This window comes from Taudactylus pleione, unplaced genomic scaffold (assembly GCF_031769625.1).
Source record: "Taudactylus pleione unplaced genomic scaffold, aTauple2 ptg000504l, whole genome shotgun sequence".
NCBI lineage: Eukaryota > Metazoa > Chordata > Amphibia > Anura > Myobatrachidae > Taudactylus > Taudactylus pleione.
Window position 1 is genome coordinate 1491798 of NW_028284906.1, and position 14086 is coordinate 1505883.

Here is a 14086-nt window from a genome sequence, read left to right on the forward strand (position 1 = left end):
TTGAACTGACAAGTGTATGCAAGTTGGAGCTTGTAACAGAACCAGTACTTGAAATGGTTGAGCTTGCAGGCAAATACAGGTTGGAGCTTGTAACAGAACCAGTACTTAAAATGGTTAAACTGACTTGTAAATGCAGGTTGGAGTTTGTAGCAGTACTTGATGTAGTTGAACTGGCAGGATGAATCCACAGGTACATGCTGGGACTAGACACAAACTGGAGGTGACACAGAAGGTAAGCTAGAGGATCTTAGGTAGCTAGGATAGGGACTGAGAGACAATCAGGCAGAGAGCCGCAGTGGCACATGTAACAAATCTACGGAGTACAGAGAAACACAATTACCTTTATTACCTGTGTATTATATGGTTACACATAAAGGTGTACATAGTTTCTATTTTTGGAAAAAATATATATTATTGGGCTTCTCTCAGCTAGCCCAAAACATTGTGTAAATTTATAAGTAAGCCTAGGTGGAGACACACATTAACTAGTAGCTTAACAGGGGTCTTCCCAAGTAGGCCCATCCTGACTACACCAATACTTGGGTGGAGGCACTCATAACATTATGTGTACCACTTAGTGGAAGGATATAGGTGAGTACATTAGACCAACTAGTGAAATTGGAGTTAGTAACCTAGTATCCCCTTTTAGTGGTAAAAGGGGGGGTTACACTAATGATAGATATTTATTCCCTGATATAAAGAGCTTTGACATTTCCTATTCCAACCTGTTTATTGCAACATTTATGAGATGCCTCCTTATATACTTGGTAAATGCTGCATATGAAGTCATAGCTAGAGAGCTTTCCCCATCCAGTATATTTGGTTAGGTTACTGTACACACATCACCTGATAATCACATATATACAATGTACTCAGTCACTGTATCTCCTACAGATGGACCCAGTAACAGAAATACCCCAGAGAGATGTCCCCATCCTCTTTATTCTCAGGATTGTACAGAGGAGAATCACAGGACCCCACAGGAGCATCAGGTAATGTAGGCTCTTTCCAAGGATCGAAATACCAATGTGACTTTTCATTAAGTGTCCTGCATAGAAAAATTAATATGCATCTAATTGATTGTCTTACATGTTAATATTATACTATTATAATATTTATTCTGATATAATTTACTCAGACGTTATTAAAATATCATTTTGTTGGTAATTTAGGATGAAGACCTGATTAATATTGCGGCAGGAGATATACAGGGAAAAGAAGAGACGTACGTGACTGATATAAATGCAGAAGATAGAGACAGAGAAGAAGAGACGTATGTGACTGCTATAAAGGCAGAAGATACAGATGAAGAAGAAGAGACGTATGTGACTAATATAAAGGCAGAAGATACAGATGGAGAAGAAGAGACATATGTGACTAATTTAAAGGCAGAAGATATAGAGGGATTAGAAGAAATGTATGTGACTGATATAAAAGCAGAAGATACAGAGGGAGAAGAAGAGACGTATGTGACTGATATGAAGGCAGAAGATATAGAGGGAGAAGAGACATGTGTGACTGATATGAAGGCAGAAGACATAGACGGAGAAGAAGAGATGTATGTGACTGATATAAAAGCAGAAGATACAGAGGGAGAAGAAGAGACATATGTGACTGATAATAAGGCAGGAGATATAGCAGGAGAAAAAGAGACGTATGTGACTGATATGAAGGCAGAAGACATAGACGGAGAAGAAAAAGAGACGTATGTGACTGATAATAAGGCAGAAGATATAGAGGGAGAAGAAGAGATGTATGTGAGGGGTGATCAGCAGTGTAAGGAGGAGGAAATCTCTACAGATATCAGCACAGGTGAGTAATAAAGACTTATTACAGAAAAGAGACATATTCTCATTGCTTAGTCACTACAACAATCTCTTATCCTACACTCTCCTCTGTTAGTGAGCAGTTTGTTAATTTGTAAATCTAATTAGAGGTGGTTACTGCAGATTCATCCACAATTTGAGGCATGAAAAGTGCAATGAGACCGTGACTGAATGTAGTCTATGTCTTCAATGAATGTAATATATTACTGATACCAGACAATAGAACAAATGGCGGATAGTAGTATATATCAAGTACAAATGTGAATCCTCATCACACTTCTGTAGACTGTTTTCCACACAGACTCCACCCACTGTGATTTATCAGTGCTCTGAGATAAATCAGTAGATGAGTGCATGGTCTAACTCACTAGATGTTTCATGCTGACGCGTATAGTAGTTCCAGAGCAGTTTCATCTGAGGAATAGCTTGTCAGGGTAAACTGTTACATTTAAATGCCCTCATAAACCAATCAATAACTGTGTGTGTGTGTGTGTGTATTTTATAAATATATATATATATATATATATGAAAGAGAAAGAGAGAAAGTATTAAGACAAGATGGTGTGTATAGAGGTATAAAAACACCAATTGATGGCTGTAGAAAAGTATTGTGCATATTTTTTAAGATAAAGTCCTCCTAGGACACCATTTCAACCACTTGTATAGGTCTCCATATCTGGAATACAGCCTAGCACTAAGCAAACAGAGAAGACTCATGTGGTAGTAATTTTCTATATGATCCCCGAGGAAGTTTGTTTTCATCATGAAACGAGTTGGTGGTTCCTGTTCATCTTCCAAAGGCTCCCTCATCCAGGGACGACCGCTGCTACCTGGAGCTTCTACTTACTCAAGTGCAGTCTGCAGCTGTTGCAGCACCCCTTCTGTAAGATTTGGGAGAATTATATTGATACACTGTTTGTATCGCTTTATATTGTACGTGTTTTGAATCCTATATTTTCATATGTAAAATCCCAAATGACTACACCCTGAATCTTCTCGGTGTGCTTGGTGCTGGGCTGTATTCCAAATTTATAGATCATTAATAGTGGTTAAAAAAGTGCCCAAGTGGATGACTTTATCCTGATTCCCATCACCCATGAATGGAACTATACTCAGATAAACATATCCATACACTACCTATTTTACAGCCATCAATTGGTATTTTATTTACTACACTACGAGCACCTTCTTGTTATGTTACTTTATTGCTTCCCTACCTTCCGTGATCTCGTGTACAGTGGCAGCCATGGTTTGGAGTTATAGTAAGGCCGGTCACTAATGTCCTATGTAATGACCGTACCCAGTAGTGACTGTATAAACTCTGTCTACACTGTAAACTTGTCAGACACATTTTCAGCGATCGTTCTCATGGTAGAAATAACATCCACCACTACCTGTTGGGGACAGTATGTGATGGTTCTCAGTGCTTGTTACTCTCCTTGTTCCTAATGGAGGGCTGTGGGGTTACCATACTCCCTATGGGGGGCTGTTGTCATCTCTGTCCATACCTGGCCCACTCAGGGCAGAGGAGATAAGATTTGGCTGAGGTGATAGGCTCTGGAGCTGGTGGTAGTAGTGGGTCACCTCGGCCATGCCATGCAACTGCTGCTGGTTTATCAGGAATCTAAACCTAGATCTAGTCCTTGGGGGGGCTCCAGGAAAGCTGGGAAAAGGAAGGAAGAAGCAGTAGGAGGTGGTAGAAATAAGGGGGGGGGAAGCAGATGGAGACAGAGTGGAAGAAGGAGGAAGATGGAGTCAGCTGCAGAAGAGGATGGTACTGCTGGGAGGAGGTAGAGCCATGAGCCAGCAACCTGCTGCTGATGATCCCAGCTTCTCTGCTGTTGGCTGCTGCAGCCTCAGCCCCTGCTACATCCTTCCTCTGCTGTTACTGCCTCCCACTGGCTGCTGCCTGAGGTCCTCGGAGCCTTTCTTTCTTGGACCGGACGTACAGAGGCTTGAGCCTGAAGGGGTGGCTGTACTAATCTGGAGGCAGTTGGAAATATACACATTCACAAATAAAGTTTTTCCCCTGGCGCTGTCATCAATACAAAAAAAGTATCTTACACTTTTAGGTCTCCATAGAGACTACAAATCACAAAGAAGTCGCAGATAGTTCCTTTAATTTTCCAAACCAACTGTTTGCAATACACTCCAACTCCAATTCCTTTGTGTTGATTATCTCAAATAAAGAAGATAACCAAAAATATTGCAATACTGTTGTAAAAACACTTAGAATTTATTAGACAAAAGAACACTCACATTTGTGAAATTAAAAGTATAATAGTATCGCCAATATGATACAGCATATAGGAACCGGTGGTTAGTTTTGATGTATAGTAGAGAGACACAATGGTTCCGGATAACAAAAGAGTCCCTCACTTAGTCCACAGTTTCCTCAGTCTCAGCGTCCAGTGATGCAGTCACCTACTCAACGCGTTTCGGACGATCTTATCCTTCCTCAGGAGCATGGTGATCAACCTTCCCCATGGCTTTAAATACCCTTAGCAATTGGGAAACTCCTCCCACACACTTGTCCGTTTCCCTCCAGTCATCCTCCTCGCAGCCGCCGGAAGTGACATCATCCTACTTCCAGATCATGTGCGTTGCACGATACCGGAAGTCATCATTGGACATTCACTTCCGTGCATTCCAACAAGCGGAAATGGTGGTTGAGGTTCTCTTCATTCGTTCCAAGAACCGGACATGATGATCTTCCCTTAGATATAATTGAGCCACGGATACAATGCAATCAGATCTTTAGAAATCATTTAAAGTACAAATGCCCATTATATGCATTATATCTGCGGATCAATTATATCTAAGGGAAGATATAATTGGACCTTTTTTTGTTTCTTGTATAGACTAACCCCTCCCTTACATGCACCTGAGTGGTATTACTAAGGTCATTGAGCAGCTACCAATATGCATTGCAAGTCTGAGAGGCATAGATGGGACCAGCGTTTGGAGGGCATGCTGGTTCCTCTAGTGCCATTATGAGGACTTAGGGGTGACTCCAAGGTAAGCTGGTTCCCATTTTTAGATATGTTTGTATATGTGCCATTATTACGTGGCCTTACATTGGGCAAATTTATGCCCCAGATTGTATGTTAGTTTTGGGGATGAGTTTGTGGCGCGGTGCTCCCTGGGTTGGTATGGCTGGACTGCTTTGGGGTTGCACACTAGAACACTCCATTTAGCACTTTATTAATACTTATTTTCTACTAATATTACTTTAGCATTTTAATTACACCCTTCACCTGTGTATCACCCCCTAACACATAGCTTTTGATTTATTAATAATATTAACACTTTTAGTTTTCCACTGTTGTGCTTCCCTGGGGTGGCTGGCCTTTGCTGGCTTTTTGGGGTTCCGCACCCCAGGCTTTAACCTAAAAGTAGGGACCTCCAGTATCAGAGATGCCGTGATGAGGCTTACACATATCTTTGCAAATATATGCAACTAAGATCTCTGATTTATCTACTACCATGTAGTTTTTCAAGTCTTATTGCTGATATCATACTGAGTGCTGGGGGATACCTTCTTTTTGTTTCTTATATAGACTAACCCCTCCCTTTCATGCACCTGAGTGGTAATACTAAGGTGAATGAGCAGCTACCAATATGCATAATAACAAAGTTATACAATATTACATGGGTCCCAGCATAATAAAATTGTTTTACAATAATAAATCGATTATATATATATATATATATATATATATATATATATATCAATATACATCAAAACATCCAAGTAGGACTAACCACTTCCTCTCACAATCATATAGAGTAATCCCAATGTCTGTGAATAATAATAATTGGAATGGTAGTATAATCCTCTTAAAAGTCACTGTCCAGATTCTCAGCTTGCTGATAAGATAAATGTTACTGGAAATACACCGTAGTTAGGGGGAATCGGGTTATGTCACAGTCAGATGCCAACACTAACCCTGATAGTATGCAGAGGGGTTTATGTTATCACTGTGCTGTGTTATCACTACATGTTACTCTCGTGTTGCAGAATAACCAGCACAAATGATTACAATAAAGCTGTAATCTCTGCTCTATACATAGCAGCGTAACATCTCAGGTGATAAGTGTTACATTGTACCTTAGAGTATCATGACTTTATCCATGTGATGGTGATATAACGACCTTTGATAACAGTCTTTATGGAAAATTATATTTATGGGATATTCATGTATTTATTTTATTCCCAGCAGATGGATGTAACAGCAGGAATATCTCAAAGAAGAATATAGTTTTATCTACAGATTGTGAAATAGAAGATAATGGTATCAAACAAGATTCCCTGGGAGAAAACCCCATTACACCAATTATACATCCAGTACCTCACAGTGCAGATGTATCACCTGATCCTCCTTATATTGAGGAATGTTCTCCTGGTACCTCTATTACAGCTCTAAGGGTAGATAAAATAATTCCTTCTTCTATAGAAGCCAAAAGTCTTACACAGAATACAAATTGTATTACCCATCAGCCAGCTAAGGTATGTGACAGGCCATTTCCATGTTGTGAGTGTGGAAAATGTTTTCCACTGAAATCAGATCTTGTTACACATCAGAGACGTCACACAGGTGAGAGGCCATTTCCGTGTTCTGAGTGTGGGAAATGTTTTACACAGAAATCACATCTTTGTATACATCAGAGAAGTCACACAGGTGAGAAACCATTTCCATGCTCTGAGTGTGGGAAATGTTTTACACAGAAATCATCTATTGTTAGACATCAGAGAAGTCACACAGGTGAGAAACCATTTTCATGCTCTGAGTGTGGTAAATGTTTTACACATAAATCAAATCTTGTTATACATCAGCAAAGTCACACAGGTGAGAAACCATTTCCATGTTCTGAGTGTGGGAAATGCTTTAAACAGAAATCACAGCTTGTTACACATCAGAGAAGTCACACAGGTGAGAAACCATTTCCATGTTCTGAGTGTGGGAAATGGTTTCCACTGAAATCAGATCTTGTTACACATCAGAGACGTCACACAGGTGAGAGGCCATTTCCATGTTCTGAGTGTGGGAAATGTTTTACACAGAAATCACATCTTCGTATGCATCAGAGAAGTCACACAAGTGAGAGGCCATTTTCATGTTCTGAGTGTGGGAAATGTTTTCCACTGAAATCAGATCTTGTTAGACATCAGCGAAGTCACACAGGTGAGAAACCATTTCCATGCTCTGAGTGTGGGAAATGCTTTACACAGAAATCAGCTATTGTTAGACATCAGAGAAGTCACACAGGTGAGAAACCATTTCCATGTTCTGAGTGTGGGAAATGTTTTACACAAAAATCACAGCTTGTTCTACATCAGAGAAGTCACACAGGTGAGAAACCATTTTCATGTTCTGAGTGTGGGAAATGTTTTACACAAAAATCACAGCTTGTTCTACATCAGAGAAGTCACACAGGTGAGAAACCATTTTCATGTTCTGAATGCGGGAAATATTTGACACAGAAATCAGATCTTGTTAGACATCAGAAAAGTCATGCAGGTGAGAAACCATTTTCATGCTCTGAATGTGAGAAATGTTTTGTACAGAAATCACATCTTGTTACACATCAGAGAAGTCACACAGGTGAGAAACCATTTCCATGTTCTGAATGCAGGAAATATTTTACACAGAAATCAGATCTTGTTAGACATCAAAAAAGTCACACTGGTGAGAAACCATTTCCATGTTCTGAGTGTGGGAAATGTTTTATACAGAAATCAGCTCTTGTTACACATCAGAGAAGTCACACAGGTGAGAGGCCATTTTCATGTTCTGAGTGTGGGAAATGTTTTACAGAGAAATCAGGTCTTGTTACGCATCAGCGAAGTCACACAGGTGAGAAACCATTTTCATGCTCTGTGTGTGAGAAATGTTTTACACACAAATTATCTCTTGTGATACATCAGAGAAGTCACACAGGGGAAAAGCCATTTCCATGTTCTGAGTGTGGGAAATTTTTGACACGGAAATCAGATCTTGTTTCGCATAAAAGATGTCACACAGATTAGCTACTCTCATGTCCTGATCATCAGAAATTAGGTCTCTTTAGACCGTCCTTTATTTACACTAGAGAAACCGTGTTTACAAATGGAAATTTTTTTTTTAAATATAACATTATTAAAAAGCATTTATCCTGACCTCTGATATTTCTGTTTTGTTACTGGTCAGTTTGTATTACAGTTCTCATATCTACTGTTACTTTTCTTGCTCTATTTTGAAGGAAAGTGACTCTGCAGTGTGTATAGTAGTTTTTGGAATTGGATCACCCAAATGGTATAAAAGGGTGTAGGAAGATACGAGGAACAGTGACCAAGGCGGTAACAGAGTCTTGTCATCTAATAATAGACCATAAGGTCTGAGACCTGACAGATAAGTATCTGCCACCAGCCACCTCCCCTCTATTATATGCTGGAAGGAGGCCAAGTGCCCAGAGCAATGGGAGGATATAAACAGTGTGACAAATAATTATATATATATATATATCATTATCAGGGCACAACAGTGAGGAGTGAGGACTGTCCTTTATGTGGATGTCCCTGGTGCTCTGGGTGGTGTCCCAAGTATGTGTATATTTCTGTGAATGTATATATACTATTCTCTCTCTACTCCTTCCCGATCTTAGAGAATGAGGCTAGAAAGATCTTTCTATGAAATGTTATTATGTGCTGTATGTACTAATAATTGTATACATGCTACATTGTAATATTGTGTAGTTTTATTTATCTATTTTTCCATTTACAAAATGCAGCCAAACATATTCATGTATTGGGATTTGAGGGACCGAATGTCATGTTTCAATGAACTAAACAATATATTAAAAACTTCAATTTTTTACTCTGAACCAGTTTCACGCATCCAATTTTCTCTTTACGGTTTATATTGTTTTATATGTCATGTACACAAACTAAAAGGTCCCCTAACAACAGTGGGCTAATGTCATGCAACAATTGGATCACTCCCTCTACGAAGCTGTCACAGACCAGCAATGACTCTGATAAAGCTCTGTTGGAGGTGAAATGTGTCAGTTGTTGCTGTATAATAGATCTGATGTAACAAATCGCTTACACTGTCTCCCTGATGGATCCATGAATATTGTGGTATATCCATCTCTTGAGACACATCTGAGTGCTGTGTGTAATTACCAGCTTCATTCCTACAATCTACCAGTGTATACACTAGAAATGGTCACCGTACTCACATGGGCTTTGCAGTCTAATTAGACACCTGTGGATACACTTGTGCAGCTAAATCTTTCTGCGAGTCTAAGTTCGGCAGAGGTTGTGCCACATTTTTATCAGCTGAGTAAAAATACACTTTACATTTTTAATAAGTATTTTTATCCAAAGAGTCCGAAAATTATGATTATCTAGCAGGGAAAGCACCAGCAATCACAGCCCCTGTATGACACCAGTAATATGTTAGCATGGAGCAGTGTGTGCAGTCAGTATGATGATTATCTAGCAGGGAAAGCACCAGCAATCACAGCCCCTGTATGACACCGGTAATATGTTAGCATGGAGCAGTGTGTGCTGTCAGTGTGATGATTATATAGCAGGGAAAGCACCAGCGGTCACAGCCCCTGTATGACACCAGTAATTTGTTAGCATGGAGCAGTGTGTGCAGTCAGTGTGATGATTATCTAGCAGGGAAAGCACCAGCGGTCACAGCCCCTGTATGACACCAGTAATATCTTAGCATGGAGCAGTGTGTGCAGTCAGTGTGATGATTATCTAGCAGGGAAAGAACCAGCGGTCACAGCCCCTGTATGACACCAGTAATATGTTAGCATGGAGCAGTGTGTGCAGTCAGTGTGATTATCTAGCAGGGAAAGCACCAGCGGTCACAGCCCCTGTATGACACTAGTAATATGTTAGTATGGGGCAGTGTGTGCAGTCAGTATGATTATCTAGCAGGGAAAGCACCAGCGGTCATTGCCCCTGTATGAAACCAGTAATAAGTTAGAATGGAGCAGTGTGTGCAGTCAGTGTCTCTTATATAAAACAAGTATATATATATATATATATATATATATATAATGATGCTTTCTATGGCTAACAGGATGATATTGGTTAAAATGAACTTAGGGCCTGATTTAATACAGATCGCAACTGTTATTGCAATAGCGATCACGTACACAGTCTCACCTCGACATATGCTATTCATCTGTGATCGCTATTCCATCGCAGCACAACATAAGGATGCCCGCCTTACCTTACACACATCCATAATACTTTCCAAGTCTGCGAAACCTTCTGTAACATCGGAGTCTCACGCACACTTGCACAAGGTCTGACCCTACTCAGACATTGCTAACCTCATTGCACTGAGTGAATGTCACACTCTCGGGTAGATTATGGATGTAACCCGTATTTGGGAGATGGCGAGACCTATTTCTGAAGCACGGAGTCTAATGGGCCGGCGGTATTCAGCACGGAACCCCGCAAGAAGTTATAGACTTGGCTGCGTTTGACAACAGGTCACGGCCCTCAGGATAGGTTTCCCTCTACAGGTGCTGGTGAGCTCTGGATAGAGCGGAGAAGACTTTCAGGGTAGTCAACAGGACAGGTCATATTCTAATGGGTAAGACGGTTCCTAGGAGAAGATGTATGCAGGTCATGGAGGATAGTCAAGGTCAGAACCAGATTACCAAATGCAGTACCAGGGGTCAGACGAAAATGGGTCAGGAACGAAGCCAAGGTCAGGACAGATAGCAAGTACACAGGAACGCTGGAGTAAGGTAATGGAGCGTATACTCTGGCACCTGAATACACATTTGGCGTGCCTGTCTCTTTAAATTTCCCTGCAGGTTGGCACCAGAGCTCCTATGAGAGCCGTGGCTGCCTGCCATTCATCTGCCACAGAGAGGGAGCTGGACACATCAGCAGTGGGCACCGAGAACTCCTCGCCTGCTGTCCGCCACCTGGGACACCAGTGCTGTCGGACCTGGTAAGCAACAGCCGGAGTCCAGTGCTCTGTGACATCACCCCCCTCTAGGGGTGGGCACTGAATGTCCCCACAAATGGTTTGTAGGAAACCTTTGGAAGAACTTCTGAAGAAGCTGAGGTGCATGAATATCTGAGGCCCTGACCCAGTAGCGCTCCTCAGGACCATACTCCCTGCAATCCACCAAGAACTGAACAGCTCTAGAAACCCTGGAGTCTAATATCTGTTTCACCTCATACTCCTCCTGATGGTCCACCCATATTGCAGGAGAGTTGCAAAGTGGCAAGAAAGGATTAAGCACCAGGAGTTTTAGGAGGGACACATGAAATACATTGGGTATCCTTAATGTACTAGAAAGTTTCAGATGGAATGCCACTAGATTGATCACCTGAAGAATCTGGAAGGGACCGATGTATCTGGGAGCAAACTTCAATGTTAATCTCAGATGCTTGGTTGACAGCCAGACTTTATTACCAGCATTCAGCACCGGAACCCTCCATCTCTTCCTGTCTGCAAACAGTATATACTTTGAAGAGGCTTTGCACAAATCCTTTTTTTACCTCCTTCCAGATTTTAAAGAACCAGTTTACTGTACAATGCACAGCTTGAAGTGATACGGATTGAAGACCTGATAATTCAGGTAACCCTGGATGCAAACCGTACTGAGTAAAAAATGGAGAGTCCCCCGACGCCTGATGATACAGATTATTGTGGGCAAATTCAGCCCATGGCAACAGAGAGACCCAGTCATCCTGATTGGCTGAAACATACGCGCAAATAAATTTCTCCAATTCTCGGTTTATTCGCTCTGTCTGGCCATTTCTCTGGGGATGATAGGCCAAAGAGAAACTCAGATTGATTACAAATCGCCTTCATAATGATCTCCAAAATCTAGAAGTAAACTGCACCCCTCGGTCGGAAACAATGTCTTTAGGAAACGCTTCCAATCTAAAGCTTTCTCTTATAAACATTTCTGCCAACTTTGGTGCTGAAGGTAAACCCTTTACTGGAACAAAGTTGGAAGCCTTGTGGAACTTATCCACCAGCTCCTGGAAAGTGTTGAACACTTGGCATGAAGGCAGATCCATCACTTAGTCCATTGAAATGTGAGTCCAAGGACAATTAGGCACTGGTACTGGCAACATAGGACCTGATGGAGAGTGCAGTGGAACCTTGTGCTGAGGAGAAATATGACAAGCTGCCACAAAGTCCTTAACATCTTGATGGACCGCCAGCCACCAGTACCTCCTGAGAATCAGTTCCAAGGTACTCTTGACTCCTGCATGCCCACTAAAATGTGAAGAATGTGCCCACCACAGCAATTTGGACCAGAGTTCAGGTGCTATGAACGTTTTGCTCCGGTGGAATCTTGACTTTGTTAGTGACAGCCACGAAGCAAGCAGGGTTAAGAATGGGCTTGTCCTCCTTTATCCCCTCCATTTCAGTAGAGCTAAAAGCTTGAGACAGTACATCGGTCTTGATGTTCTTATTACCCGGTCGATAGGTAATCACCAGATTAAACCAATCAAAATATAACGACCATCTGGACTGAAGATAATTTATACAGTGGGCCATCTTGAGGTATGTAAAATTCTTGTGATTGGTATTGAAATGTAGCTCCCTCTAACAAGTATTGCCACTCCTGAAGGACCAACTTGATGGCTAGTAGCTCTTTATCTCCGACAGCATAAATCCTCTCTGGCGCAGAGGACTTTCGGGAGAAGAACTCACAGGAGTACAACTTGTTATCTTTATCCTTCTGTGACAAAACTGCCCCAACACCAACCGTGTAGACATCCACCAGCAAGAAAAAGGGCTGATCACAACTTGGTTGCCTTAGAATGGGCAAGGCCATAACTAGGGTTGCGTGGCCGTTGCGCCCGCACAGAGTGCACATACCCTGTGGGCGGAACTGGCTGCCTCCTCCTGCGATGACCCCTTCTATCTTGCCTCTCTCTGATCTACTGCAGCTGCCCGCTGCCTTGTATAATAGTAGTGGTGGGGGGGGGAATCATTGCTGGATGGAGTGGGGGTGATGCCGGACCCCTCGCCCCCTTGGATAGTGCCGCCGGGACAGAACAGAGTTCAGTGTCTGGTTACCCCACTGTGGACACCATTGCCCTTGATGTGAGGACCCCAGAGGTGGATGATTGCCCCTAGAGCTGCCTGCTGATGGTTTTACTCTGGTGGAAAAGAGCTGATATTCCCTGGGAGATTCCACTGCACATCACATCCAGCTGGCTATGAGGTCTGTCCACACTGTTCCTGCTCTGTGCTCCCAGTGTTACTCAGCATGCTAGCACTCAGGCTGCACACCAGAGTTCCCTCCACAATTCAGTATGGGCGCAGGCATTTTGGATTCAGTCACCTGACTCTCCTCTACCACTCATAGTGCTGCGGCCAGACCAGCTGATTGCAGCATCCAATCCCTGGGGACCCACCCCTACAAATTCCATTAACTGACTGGCCTCCATTGCCAGTACAGCGTTGCTTCTGCTGAAGTTACAGCTTTGTGCTGAGCTCCCAGGTACTCTGTATCTGAACGGTTCCAGTCCATGTGATTCCAGTTCCGAGTCTGGTTACAAGTCTTTATTCCATCTGCTCCAGTCTGGGTTATTCACTGAGACTTGTTCCTAACAACAACCATTGGTCCCCAGCCGATATCTCCAACCATCGGTCCACAGCTGATATCTCCAACCATCGGTCCAAAGCCGATATCTCCAACCATACTGTATATATATTATAACACATATATGTAATAAAAATACAGTATATATATTATTACACATACGGAATAACAATACCGTGTATATATTATCACACATATGTAATAACAATACTGTGTATATATCACACATGTAATATTACCATGTATATGTTATCACACATGTAATCACAATACCCTGTATATATGTAATAACAGTACTGTGTATATAATATCACACAATGTAATATTACCATGTACATGTTATCACACATGTAATCACAATACCCTGTATATATGTAATAACAGTACTGTTTATAGATGAACATGATGTGCAAATGTATGGTCAGTAGATATAAAAGTGATAAACTATAATTATCAAACAAGTAGACGTCCTGTATGTAGTAAGATTATAAAAAGGAAATGAATGGGACAGCTGGTGCTAAGTGTGTGTGAGAGAATCTCATGTGCACGGTGCCAGCTGGTAATATATGAGCTTATTTGTTATTTATTTTAGTATTTCCTATATTGTTTTGGGATAATGGCCCTCATTCAGAGGCAGTTGCAAGAAGCGACCGCTGGCTCTGAAT

At 41.7% G+C, this 14086-nt stretch overlaps 1 protein-coding gene across 1 annotated transcript in view; it reads left to right on the forward strand.

The window, feature by feature from the left end:
• LOC148501738 (uncharacterized) overlaps positions 1 to 14086 on the forward strand; it is a 282577-nt gene that overhangs the window by 193641 nt on the left and 74850 nt on the right. The window contains exon 30 of the mRNA XM_088450031.1: positions 6348 to 7843. Within this exon, the coding sequence (XP_088306157.1) occupies positions 6348 to 7843 (1496 nt within the window). The remainder of the gene's footprint in view (positions 1 to 6347; positions 7844 to 14086) is intronic.